Source organism: Astyanax mexicanus, chromosome 2, assembly GCF_023375975.1.
Source record: "Astyanax mexicanus isolate ESR-SI-001 chromosome 2, AstMex3_surface, whole genome shotgun sequence".
NCBI lineage: Eukaryota > Metazoa > Chordata > Actinopteri > Characiformes > Acestrorhamphidae > Astyanax > Astyanax mexicanus.
In genome coordinates, this window is record NC_064409.1 from 23,063,714 (window position 1) to 23,078,254 (window position 14,541).

Below are 14,541 nucleotides of genomic sequence, written 5' to 3' on the forward strand. Positions count from 1 at the left end.
CCAACACGATTGTCATAGCAACACCATAGCAACCACAGCGGACACAATAGCAACACCTTAGCAAACACTTAAAAACACCTTAGCAACCACCCAGCAACCACTTAGCAACGTCATATCTGCAGGTGCAATCTGTTAGGATGCACCCGTACTCAAAGGGAGTCGGATTCTGACCGGGAGGCAGAATTCGACACGACACCTGAAAAGGCAACTCCCTTTCATCTTTCTACAAACCAATCAGTATATTGTTAAGTATTCAGAGACTCCGCCCACGCAGTTGATGATCACAGGATGTAGTGAAGTTCTTTAGTTTCTCAGTCATTAAACTGCAGTGTGAAAACAAATTAAAACTAACCAGATTAAAAGCTGAGAACACAATGTAACAAAACACATGCAGCTTGTTTTAAACTCTGCTCTGCACTTTTGAGGGTTGTTGCAGTGGCGACGTTATGTAACAAATCCGTTCCTTTTATTGTAAAGAGTGTTGATGTGTGAACAGAGGAAGTTATTAAAGTGTACAGACAGCTGTGTCTTGTATCTCAGATAGATCTGTGTTATCAGTATTTGTTCATTAAAACTCATTTTGTTGGCGTGTCTCACTGTGTTTGTGAGTGTGTGTGTGTGTGTGTGTGTGTTAACACCTGAGGATGTTCTATTTCTCACACACTCTAAGGAGTTCTGAATTAATCATTGGGGAATTGTAAATGAAATAATTTTGGAGCGGAGTATCCGCCCGCAGATACACGAGAAAAATAGTTCAATTAAAGAGTGTTTTTAATATGGAGGAGTGGGAAAAAAAAAAAAAAAAAACGCTCAGAATAAAAGAGTGAGACGACGGCCTCGGGGGAACGGTGGCACAATAAACACACTGAGCTAAATCTTTTTAATCACCCTCTCCCTCTCTCTTTCTTTCTCTCTCTCCTTCTTTCTTTCATTTTCTCTCACTTTCTCTCTGTATGTAGTGCTTATTTAAAAAAACACTCACAACAGGTTCTACACCACAGCAAAACCCGTGGACAAAAGCTGCTCTTTCACTGTTTCACTGTTTCTTCTGAAAACAAGGCTATTAAAACGTGTTTATCTTGCTTTTGTTGGAGTAACTGTGTCTACTGTGCAGAGAAAACGTTCTACCTTGATGGATTTGGTTGCATCCAAAATTTAATAAGAGTATTTATTGCGTTTAAGATCAAAGTATGTTTGATTATCCCACCTCACCTCATCCCCAACTCCTGAACTCATCCCACCTAAAAGTATTGGATGGAGCCCCATCTTTCCAGAGGCATTAGATATGGAGCCAATAGGTTCACTATTATTCATCTGCTCCGTAGAGTCAAGTTCTAACCCCCCTGCCCCCCCTTGCCCCACATTGTCCCAACCATGACCTATTCTTCCCCCTGTTCCTCATTACTCCCCCTGCCTTTCCCCTCATGCCACCTCATCCCACTTTTTTTCCTTTTGCGCTCGTTCCTAGCCCACCTTGCCCGCTCTTTTGCCACTGTCCCTAACCCCCTTTTCCACCGTGTTCCTCTTATCCCCCTCTTTTACACCCCTGGCCCCTTTATCCCCCTCGTCTCCCTCATCTCCCTCCAATCCTGAGTCCACCTTGCCCCACTCTCCCCATCCCTGGCTCCCTTTGTCCCACCTTGTCCCCATCTGTAGCCCTCCTCACCCACCTTGTGCACCTATCCGTCACCCTTTGTCTCCGATGGGGCTAGGGACAACAAAAGTGGGAAGTGGTGGAGGACAGGGGGAAGAGAGGGACAAGGTTGAGACAGCTGGGTTTGGGGGTCTTGTCTCCCCATGTTCACTGTACCCCATTCAACCTTCTTATCTGGGCACATCTGTCAGCAATGGGTTAACTAAAACAGGGCATTCACAGACATTTGGACACATAGTGTATAAGCCTCGTAACACTTTACCCCCCCCACCCCCACCCCTTCTCCCAACCTTGTCCCCCTCTACCCCCTGTCCCTCACCACTTCCCACTTCTGTTGTTGTCCCTAGCCCCCATCATCCCACTTGTCTTATTTGTCCCTATCCCAAGCCAACATTGTACACCTTCTTCCCATCTTTAGTCTCCTTACCCCCCTTGTACACCATCTGTCACCCTTGTCTACACACGTCTCTTGACTTCCCATCCCCCTCGTCTTTTTTATTTGTGCACTCCTGTCAGCACCTTACCCCTACACCCACCTTAACCCCCCCTTGTCCCAACCTTGTCCCCCTCTTTCCACTGACCCTCACCATTTCCCACTTCTGTTGTCCCTAGCCCCATCATCTCATCTTGTCCACCTTGTTCCCATTCCTAGCCCCCCTCACCCCCTTATGTACCTTATGTATCTGTCAACCTCGTCTCCCCATGTTCCCCATCCCCCCTCGTCCTTCTCATCTGTGCACATCTTTCAGCAATGAGTTTATTAGAAAGGACACATAGTGTATAAGCCTTGTCCAACTTCACCCACCTCACCCCTCTTGTCCCAACCTTGCACCCCTCGTCCCTATGTCCCTTATAATTTCCCCTTTTCTTGCCCCACTCATGCCACCTTATCCTGCCTTGTTCCCTTCATCCTCGTCCTTTGCCCCTCTTTTCCCATCTTGCCCCTCTCATCCCTGTCTCTAGCCTACCTTTCCCTCCTCACACTCCTCATCCCCATCATCCACCACCCACGCCCTTCCCTTTTAATCAGCATAGAACCAATATACTGCATATGAACTATGGGAATTTCAGGGAATTTGTCCAACCTAAAGTCTATCCTAAGAGATTGAGCCTTGGTCCTGTTATCAAACCCATGTTCCCCGCCCCCCTCCTTCTTGTCCCTCACCACCTTCTCCCTTATTGTCCCCTTGTCTGCCCATTCATCATCCCTTCCTCATCCCTTGTCCCCCATCCATTTCTCACCCCCTCCGTCCTCCTGGTCTGTGAGCTGATATGAGTGTGTGAGGTGTAAAGCAGTGATAGTGAGAGGGTTTATCTGTGTCTCTGCGCTGAGCTGAACTCGACCACACAGCTCTGAGAACACAGCGCTGTTCTAACTGCTGCAGCCGGGGCGAGCCGCGCTCAGATACACACTGATAACACTGCAGCCACACGGTGACGGAGCCACGTCTCCAGAGCAGGCGGCCGGAGAGGCTGTAGGATAAAGATTAGGATGCGGCACAGCTCAATACATTCTGTTTGTGTGTTTAATATTTTTGTATGATTTGTCAAAGATTGTTAAAGATGAATCATCTGTAGACAAGTACAAGATTTGTTCACCTATGACTGTGGTTGTTATGGAGGCTGCTGTGGTATTCCAGATGGCTGCTAAGTTGCTAAGTGAATTTTTGCAACCTACACATTCATAGTAGTATGAATAGTAGTTGCAGCTGTTTTTGGTGGCTTCTAAGATACTCCAGGTGGTTAATAAGGTGTTGCTTGGTGGTTGGTTGATTGTTACTAGTGTCCAAAAAATGCAACTTGCATCCATATTAATTCAAGTTGCCATGGTAAATAGTAGGGGTGTGTCATATTGTATTGTACACACTAATATCAGCAAATGTTTTGCATATCGTTATAGCTAAAATACCCTAAAATATTGTATTATTATTATTAGAGGGCCATACAGGCCATCAGGGAACATCAGGATACAGCTATCAGTTATTTTATTTTAATCTTGAATATAGGAATATATGGAGTGCATTATTAGTATTATGACATGTTCGTTGGTTGACTTCTGTTCAAATCTGTTAAAAATCTCAATTAGGGGTGTGCCATATGATATCAAATGCAATAATAACCAGCAAATCAACTTTTATATTCAATATTTTTGTTGGAGTAGTGTGTTCTTGAAATTAATATTATTATTTATGTACTGTATATTTCAAACTCCGGGTTATAAGGCACACTATCAATAAACACCTATTTTCTGGTCTATTTTCATACATAAGGCCCACCGGATTATAAAGTGCATTAAGCGACACTAGTAAGGAACAAAGGCGTCGCCATGTTTTCTTTCTAATTCAACAGGTCTTGCTGCTGGGTGGCTAGACCTGTAAAGCTAAGCTAAACTAAGCAAACAAAACTGTAATTCTTTAAAATATATATATATATATATTTTTTTCTTTTAAACGAGTGCTGTTACTGTGTTAATATAAACAAATTTCTGTTTATTTGGAAAGTAAAGAGCTTTCTTCTATTTACAGTGAGCTTAGATTTCCAGATTTCTACTAAGGCTGGGTGCAGCAGCATTAGCATTAGCAGCTAACTGTAAGTGCTAGCTGCGGTTAGTGGCCAGTGCCATCTGACAGCACTACACTGAGGAACCCTGAGTGTTCTGGTAAGCCAGGGCGATATCAGCTAGCGGTTCCTCTCATGCAGCTTGTTTTAACACGGTTAACATGCAGGCTTAATATAATATTCACCAATAATACTCAACTCTGTATGGTGAAAGTGATAGCCCTTAGCACAGTTAGCGTCTAATGCTAATACTGCTCCAGCAGTGCTAGTCAGGGTTATCAGGGATAGCAGCAGGGTTAACTCGCAGGCTAAAGGCCGATAATACTCACCTTTGAGCGATAAATGATTTTAAGTGCACCTTATAGTGCAAAAAATACAGTAGTTAAATGTCTTGTCATATCGCCAACTATATCATTATTGCACAAATACTCTGAAATATTGTGTGATATTATTTTAGAACCATATCGCCCACCCCTAGTGAGTAGTATGGCATGTTACATTGCTGCTAAGGTGCTGACAAGTTCTTGCTCTGTTTTTTTTTTTTGCTTCATTGCAAAATAGGAAGAATACACCCTCTCAGAAGTGCTCTCTTTTTTAAAATAAATATAATGTGATTGGTTAACAGATTAAATGTGTTTTAAAGAATGAATTAGAATAAAATATAGATGAACTGGATATATATTTGACTGTGTGTATGTTTATTGTGTTTAAAGGGAGCAGCACTGATTCGTATGCTGGCCAACGTAATGGGACAAGCTGTGTTCCAGAGAGGACTCAATGTAAGTAAAAAAACATATCTATTAACCTATCAGCCATTATATCAGTGGACTAAAGCTGTACTGGTCAACTGTATGAGCGTTTACTGGTGTAAATGTGCCTCCAGTGGTGTTAAATTGGTGCATATTCATACTGCATGGAAAAACTAGATCATATCAGATTAGATTTGAAGAATCCATCAGCACTTTCTATGAGTCACCATGGGTTACTGCTGTATTGACGATATATGGGCGATGCTTTGCTTCTTGTTGGATACTCTATGTTTTTTTGTTTTTTTTTCAATAAGTCAGTTTGAGCTTATCCAAAGTGCAGTTTGCAGTCTTGTTTTATTAAAACACAGAAAAGGGATGCAATGGAAATCACTTATATTTCTATGCCACATCCGCATTTCTGCATGTGGTGCACCTGATCGGTTCATATGTTTTAAGCTAAAAAATACATTAAATTGAATTATTTTAGTTTTATTTGTTTTGTTTTAAATTAACATCTTCCTGAACCTGGACATATTGCATTGCATGTGTCAAGCCACGAAATACAAGGGCTGCAGTAATGGAGTACTCTACTGAAAAATTATAATAAACATAAAATAAAACATAAAATAAGAGATTTCATAAAATAAAATATTTTACTTATTAATGAATGACCAATTGGTTTAATTTTTTAAAGTCACAACATACATTTCCACAATGCAAACACAAATATAAATAAATAAAACACAAATAGACATAAATACCACAAGTTATTATTTATTAATGAATAATTTAATAAATTAAGTGAATTATTTCAAATTAGGATTTTTGGTAAGTATTAAATATAGGGCACTAATCAATAATAAAGGAAGAAACATTGGCTTTATGTTAATACATTAAGTTCATGGACAGCTAAATTTAACATGCATTTATTTATAAATTCTACAGTGCTGTTTACCAATTACATAAAGACTGTATTAAGTCTAGAACTTTTTTGTAATAAACTAACCACACATATTAGCGCTAATTTCCGTGCTCTGCGGTTTAAAATTAATTAAACGATTACTCGAGGCACAATTTTTTTAATTGAGTAACTCAAATTACTCGAGTAATTATTTCACCCCTACTAAATACTCTCTACAGCATTTAAAGGACTTCTTCCCTGAGGCGGCCCTGATTAGTGCCAGTTTCATCATAACATGGTCTTTGATGGTCTTTGCGACTGCACTTAAAAGGTATTTCATGTTGCTGCTATGGTGGATACTGAGGTGTATGCAATGTAGTACCTGTGGTGCTCTACATAGTTCGTCAGGTGTTACTATTGTGTTTGCACCAACGTTTGCCCCCCATTTATTCCTATTGAATTGAAAACAAAAATTAAAGCTCATCCCTAATAAAATCTCTTGGGATGTTTTTTTTTTTTTTCATGTTTTATCGTTTGCATTCCTTTATTGCTGTACCTTCTAACCCATCACCTGACACGTTAGCATCACGTAAGAAGAATAAAAGTTTCTCTTGCTGCTTCTCCCGACTTAACCTTAGCAGCTCTTTAGATTCTGAAAGGTCCAATGGTGCAACCTGCTGAATATTTATGAAGAAACTAAATTTATGAATTATACATTCTGCTTTTTAATCATCATTGCGCAGAACAGTTTGCAGCATCTCTCTCCCACCTGTACCTCCTCACAGCAGTGTTTCCGAGCCGGTTTTAGCTGCTTTAAGGTTCCGCTGCCGTGGGACGGAGCCGGTTCTAACACATAGCATTTTCACCAGCTGCTCAGTTCACAACCCAGATCCAGTTAATGCAACCGGCACATATGCTGCTCTAGTGCTGAGAAGAAAACACCGCCTCACGCTAACATTCACGCCCACAAAAGTGTGCAGGAGTCACACGCACAGTGAGCATCTCAGTGCTGTGATTATCAGCTTACAGATATACATATCGTGTAGGATGTAGATTCCAGATACAAACCAAACCAGCACTAGAAAAAATAAAACCTCTACAGCAAACTTTCACTCACTGGCCAAGGTTAAAAAAAGGATTTTCAAATCTGTGAAACGTGGTGGTAGAAGTATCAGGGTTTGGGCCTGTTTTGCTGCATGTGGACCAGGATGACTTGCCTTCATTCATGGAAGCACACAGGGACATGCACAGGAATCTTGAAGGGCAGTTGCTCTAACCTGAAGAAAGGGCACCCCCCCAAAAAAAGAGTCTCTCACTCCTTTATTTGTCTGTTTCCTGTGCTTTATATCCGTCATTCATCTTGCTTGATAAAATGAAATGTTATCAGTTGCATGTGACTTTGTTAGGTTAGCCTCCCACAAAACAACCTGAGCCATGTAAAACGTTGACTGCAAGCTAGCTGGCTGTCGGGGTTTTTTTGCTACCTAAACGTGGCACAGTAGGTGGCTGTCAGATTATTTAGGATCACTGAACGTCCTAAACTCGACGACATCTGATTTTAGAGAAGTTGATTGTGATCATGTCTTGTAATACTGTGAAGGCTACATTTCAAGCTCACCTTCAGGGCAGTCGCTCTACTCCCTCGGCATCTTCAAACTCCTCTTGGGTCTCTGCTACTCGGCTGAAGCGCCGCCTGGTCATGTGCTCGCTTTTTTTTTTTTTTTTTTCTAGTGAAGCGTGCTGCGTGTCCCCCGCTACGCCCGCGCCCCTCCCTTTTGCCTCTCTCTCTCAAGGTGTCTGAATCTAAATGATTGACTCTGAAATCTTTGTTTTACGTAACTTTAATCAAAATTACGAATTATAAAGAAAATCTTGTTGAAATATAAAATCATATTTGCCTATATTATTTGTTCCCCTCCCTCGGAAGGGCAATATCAGCCAAGGACGGCAAAAGGGCAGTTGCCCAAGCACATTGGGCCATAGCGTCTGCACGTCCACGGAACCACAGATTCTAAACTATATCAGAGAATTCTAAAGGAAAATGACAGCATGTTTGTCCATGAACTTAAGTGATCAGTTAATGTGAGAAAAAACACCAACATCCCAGAGTTGAAGCTGTTCTGTATGGAGGAATGGGGTGAGCAGGACTGATCAACAGCTACAGGAAACGTTTAGTTGCAGTTAATGCTGCAAAGGGGGGGTCAAACCAGATACTGAAAGCAAAGGTTCACATACTTTGCCACTGACAATGAAGGTGTTAGATTTTTAGATTTATTTAATTATTTACTTATTAATTTTTAGTATTTTATTTTGTCTTGTTTGTTTAAATGGGTTCTTTAAATTTATCTACTATTATTTTGTTATACCTATTTATGCAGAAATATAGAAACTTCTAAGGAGTTTATAAACTGTCATGCATCTCTGTGTTTGGGAGTCATCTTTTGAAGATACACAGTACATGAAGAGGCAATCCAGTGTATATTTCAATGTGCTTTTTAGGGTATATGTAATGGGGATATATAAGGATATATTTGAAGATATCTTTAACAGCATATTTTATACATTTGAGGATACATGGGAGTAATGTTTATGGTCTCTTAATGGGTATTGTTGTAGGTCAAAGATTTGCCCCGTCATGATTTCTGATTTTTTTTCCATATTTGTCACTCTAATGTTTTTAGGGAATTAGAGATCATCAGACAAATTTAAATATTAGTCAAAGACAACACAAGTAAGCAAAAAATCTATTGGATCCACCACCACCATGTTTTACTGTAGGTATTGATGTTCTTTTTCTGAAATGCGGTTTTACTTTTATGCCAGATGTAACGGGGAACACATCTTCTAAAAGGTTCAACCTTTGTCTCATCAGTCCACAGAGTATTTTCCTAAAAGACTTGGGAATCCTCAAGATGTTTTCTGGCAAAATTAAGACGAGCCTTAACTTTCTTTTTGCTCAGCAGTGGTAACATTAACATCGAGGCCTGCAGTTTTTTGAATGATGTTGTGGGGTCTATTGTGACCTCTTGGATAAGTTGTTGCTACACTCTTGGGTTCTTTTTTTTTTTTTTTTTTTGGTCAGCCTGCCATTCCTGAGAAGGTTCAACACTGTTTCAGGTTTTTGTCGTTTGTGGACAATGGCTCACACTGTGGTTCGCTGGAGTTCCAACTTTTAGAAATGGCTTTATAACATTTTTAAGACTAAAAGAGCTCAATAACTTGAAATTCTCATAATTTTTCCTGCATTTATTTGGATATTGGCATAATATCTAGCTTTTGAGTATCTTTTGGTGTACTTTGCTTTGTCAGGAAGCTCTTATTTAAGTTATTTCTTAATTGAGAACAGGTGTGGCAGTAATATGGCCTGGGTGTGGCTAGAGAAATTGAACTCAGGTGTGATAAAGTTAAGTTAAGTTATGTTAACAGGAGGGCCAAACACTTTTTACATAGGGCCATGTAGACTTGCATTTTATTTATTTTTTTTATTAAAAAAATAAAAACCTTCAATTAATGACCGCATTTTGTGTTTACTTGTGTTTTCTTTGACTAATACTTAACCCTTAGAACCTTACGAACGGATTTTCCGTCCAAAATCACACCTTATGTTTTCAGCTTAATTACTCAGGAATCTCTTCACACATAAACATAATCCATATATGGTTAGAAAGGGCAGAACTTACTATTTCTAAAAATAGTGATGCCATCCCAGTGCAGTAAAGCATCTACAAGAAATCCATTCAGAAATACACCTAAAAAAGTTAGATCTCCTTCCCCAATCAATATTATTTACATTTAGGGCTTCAAACATATTTATATGATGATTCAAACCAAATAATATCAGTAAATGACTCAAAAGTGTCCACAGAAAAAAAAGTGTGAAACTACCTACACTCAAACTAAATCTAGGTATGGTGTGCGCACTACTTTATATAGTTTTTATTTTACTTGCACATTTTACTAAGTATTTATTTTGCACTAAGCATTTTTATTTATTTACACTAAAAAGTTTACATTTTTGTATATGGTTTTCTTTGAAACTGAAAGGCGTAGGCTGCTCTGAGTGTCAAGTTTTTAGCAGGTTTATCTACATGTATCCTAGAGGTGTGATTATCAAGAAAAATAAATCTGTCTGATGCTCTCTATGTATTTTCTCAAAGTAATAATTAATAAACCATGTAATGAACTATCATCAATATTATTATGCTTTCAACTCATAAACACTCTAGTCATACCATTTTTGAAAATAAATCTTAGGTGTAAATATATTTAAAGTTTTTACATAAAAAAACTAAAAAAAAAAAAAAAGAAAACAGTCGCTTGGTAAAATGTTGAACAAATCATGGCCAGTTCCAGGAAAATATAACAATTCTGCTTCCTTTTACATTTTAAATGATTATATTGTTGAGCAGCCGTATGGTTTCTGGAGTAAAAGAGCTCATGGCTCATGTGTCTGTCTGATATAATTACTGTGTTATAAGACCGGAAAGAGGAACTGACAAAAACAAAGAAAAACACATCAAAACAGCCTAGGGTTCAAAGGGTTAAGTCGCAAACACTTTTTTACAACACTGTACCTGATGAGACAACTGTGTCTGAAATACAAGGTACTTTTGTATCTCAGGGGTGTCCAAACTTTTTTTGTTGGGGGCCTGAAGGAGAAATATATTTGAAGTCATGGGCCACAGACTCTGTAATAAAAGAAATAATGAAATATATCACTTTAAATAATACATTTTCCTGGTTGCTTTCATTTACACACCATTTTACTTGACTTACTATCTTTATCTTTGACAGTGTTGTGTAAACTAAGATTTTTCAAATTGATGTTTAATTTTATGATGTCTCTTAATATTAAACTCCTTAATTACGACAACTTTTAGACTCTTTGGCCTGTTTTTCTGCGCTAGAAATGCACACTCTCTCCGCTTTTAGACTCTTTGGCCCGTTTTTTTTTTTTTTTTGCGCTAAAACTTCACTCTCTCCGCTTTTAGACTCTTTGCCCCGTTTTTCTGCGCTAGAAATGTGCACTCTCTCTGCTTTTAGACTCTTTGCCCTGTTTTTCTGCGCTAGAAATGCGCACTCTCTCCGCTTTTAGACTCTTTGCCCTGTTTTTCTGCGCTAGAAATGTGCACTCTCTCTGCTTTTAGACTCTTTGCCCCGTTTTTCTGCGCTAGAAATGCGCACCCTCTCTGCTTTTAGACTCTTTGCCCTGTTTTTCTGCGCTAGAAATGCGCACTCTCTCCGCTTTTAGACTCTTTGCCCCACCCTCTCCGCTTTTAGACTCTTTGGCCCGTTTTTCTGCGCTAAAACTTCACTCTCTCTGCTTTTAGACTCTGTGGCCCGTTTCTGACACCTAGCGTTCAAACTTAGAATCTCACATTATAAAAACCTGCTTAACAGCGGGCCAACTTTCATTCTATTTCTAAAATACCTCGCGGGCCGCTCCAAAAAAGGAAACGGGCCGCAAATGGCCTGCGGGCCATAGTTTGGACACCCCTGATCTATCTATCTATCTATCTATCTATCTATCTATCTATCTATCTATCTATCTATCTATCTATCTATCTTAATGTATAAAAGCTTCTCAAGCCTGTATAATGTTGTAAAGGATAGCTCAACTCTGGCATTTGATTCAAATAAGAGTCTTCACGCCAGTGCATTTTAGGAAGGTCATACAATAAAATCGATGCACGCTTTTAAAATCCCTCTTCTTTTGTATCAAATAGCCTGAGTTCTCCCCAAACCCTGTGATTCCTTTGGATAGAGAAACACAGGGCCATCCCGAAGCACATATGTCTGACATTCAGCGGCTGGACTCAGGTGATTAGGAGGGAAAATGCTCTTTAATGCCGGGCGTCAGGAGTGAAGGGCTGCCTTTGTTGTGGTGTTTGTTGGGATCTAATGGCTATGGCATGGCCATCTGCTTTTACAGTACAGAGAGAAAAAAGAGAGAGAAGAAAAGAGAAAAGACAGAGAGAGAGAGAGAGAGAATTGCTGGCCAGCTTTCTAAAGCTCTCCCACTCTCTCACAGTTACCACTTCAGCCCTAGCCTAGCGGAGCAGATGCCAGATCTCGTAATGCTTCTGAATGTGCAAGGAGCTGATCATTTTGGGAAATGCCATATGGTATTTGAAATCCACTAAAGCCTTCATAGCCTTTCTCTCATGGACGTGAGCCACTCCTCTGGGTACCGTACACCCCGAGTCTCCAAATACCAACAGAAAATCTATAACGCTGTAAAAACAGCTCACCGTCTGCGGGCCTCTAGTGAAGGGTTGCTCAATACTGACCTTGAGGCAGATTATAGCTTTGTACACTCACCATCCACTCAAAGAAGAAACAAGAAACACCTACTCAGTGGACACTTTGTGAGCTTCTCCTTACCTTTAGAACCATTATACAGGGCTACAGCACTCTTTTGAGTCCATTTGAGTCCATGGAGATGTATTGTATTTTTCGTATATGGAGCACCGGATTATAAGGCTTACTATCAATGAACATTTATATTCTGGTCTAGATAGATAGATAGATAGATAGATAGATAGATAGATAGATAGATAGATAGATAGATAGATAGATAGATAGATAGATAGATAGATAGATAGATAGATAGATAGATAGATAGATAGATAGATAGATAGATAGATAGATAGATAGATAGATAGATAGATAGATAGATAGTAAAAAAGGCAAAAGAGTCACAGGGTGAGGATGTGTAGGGTGTTTTTTCCAGGACAGATAAAAAAAGACTGTGATTAAGAAAGCATATGAGACTCGTTCCTCATCTGTCCTCTCTCTTCCGGCTCCACTGGGAGGAGTTGAAGAGTCTGATGGCTCTCGGAACAAATGATCTTCTCAGTCTGTCTGTAGAGCAGCTCTGTGACAAGAACCTGCCACTGAAACTGCACCTGTGATCCATGCAGTGGAATGCAGTGGGTGACCATCATCATCCATGATGTAGAGCAGTTTGTGCAGTGTCCTCCTCTCTGCCATCGTTACCACAGAGTCCAGCTCCACACCAACCACGGGACCCCGCCTGCCTGACCAGCTTGTCCAGACGCATCTCGTCCCTCTTCTTCATTCTTCCTCCCCAGCACACCACAGCATATCAGCAGGCTACAGGCTAATAATACCTCTAAACAGCGGAAAAGCTAGCGTGAAGTGGCTTTACTGCTCCTTATAACCTGATTGGTAAAATTCATCAGTCAAACATAATGCGTACTGATCATATTTGGGAAAATTATAGAATTTTAAGAGTGCCTTATAGTGCAAAAAGTACAATAGATATTTTTAGATAAGATGTATAATTTGTAAAGAACCTTAAAGTACAATAAAGGTCATTTGCATTCAACCTTTAAAACTTCTCAAATACAAAGTTTCTGATCAGTAGAAACATATTTTGAAAATTCTTCTGCCTTCAGGAGTACAGGTCTTCCTTGGTCTACCAGTTTGTTTGTGATTAATGAGCTTGCCAATGCATTCTCTTGTCTTAATAAAAGAACACTCTGCCTACAGTGAAGCATGCTGGTGGTTGGTTGATTCCGGGACTGATTGGCTTCCTCTTGTAATGAACACCTGCAGCATGTGCAAAATCCCAGAAGAAAGCATCATGCTTTCTGTGACCTGGCAACAGGACAATGATCCCAAGCCTACCTTAAAGTCTATTGAGGATTGATTTCAGAAGAAGTCCTGGAAGATTCTGGAGTTGCCATCAAAGTTGGCTAATTTAAACTACATAAAAGATCTGGAGGCCAAACGTTTTCAGGAATTTGTCTAGAATTTGGAGTCTGACTATGCATTACATTGGTTGACAATTCTGATACAGTCAATGAAATGTGGAGAAAACTCTTGTTATATAAGTTGTCCTGAGTTATTTAAACTGATCTCATTTTATTGATTCATTGCAATCAGCATAAAGTTAATAGGTTAGTTGTATTAGTTTGCTTTAGTCACTAATAGTTATTTTTTTCAAGTCTCGTCTTGGCTTTTTTTCTATCTTTAGAAGACGCCTGCCATCAGGTGAGCAAAAACCCAGGTTTAAGTTAGATGTAAGAGTTGTTGCTTAGTAACTTTGGTTTCCGTGGACACAGCATTAACACATTTATTCCCACTCACTGTAGCCATCCTCACAGCTGATTGATTTTTTCCATAACTTCTCCAGCTGGAATGTGAATGGTCTACAATCCAAACCCATTAGTCCTAGATTATGGAAAATCAAAATATGTATCTGCTAATGGGATACTGACTCCAAATCTACTCCTGCATGATAGAGCTAGAAAATATTCAGAAGAGGACCCTGTCCACATAATATAACTAAATTAAGTTGAGTTAAAGGCTTTCCTTCATAGCATACACTTTCTCCCGCAACAGTGTTAAACTAACTCAATAAACCACAATACTAGTTAATAGTTTAGGTAGCATATTACTTGGATGGTCTATTTGATGGCCTCTTTGATGCTCAGCTGACATTCAACTAACATTCAACTACATGTCTATTAAATGCAAATGAACTAAAAGTTGAAAATAATTGATTCTCTATTGAAAATAACCCTACATTCAACTCTAATCCAAACGCTTATCTTAATATATTAGGATTGGGTTTAGGGTTAGATTTTAAGGTTAGGTTAAGGTTAGGATAAGGGTTAGGTGTAGAGTTAGATTTTAGGGATGATTAAGGG

The 14,541-nt window shown here is 39.5% G+C and overlaps 1 protein-coding gene across 1 annotated transcript in view; it reads left to right on the top strand.

The window, feature by feature from the left end:
- The window catches only part of LOC103029429 (thyrotropin-releasing hormone-degrading ectoenzyme), a 473,221-nt gene that overhangs the window by 287,887 nt on the left and 170,793 nt on the right, over nt 1-14,541 (top strand). The window contains exon 8 of the mRNA XM_022671576.2: nt 4,927-4,992. Within this exon, the coding sequence (XP_022527297.2) occupies nt 4,927-4,992 (66 nt within the window). The remainder of the gene's footprint in view (nt 1-4,926; nt 4,993-14,541) is intronic.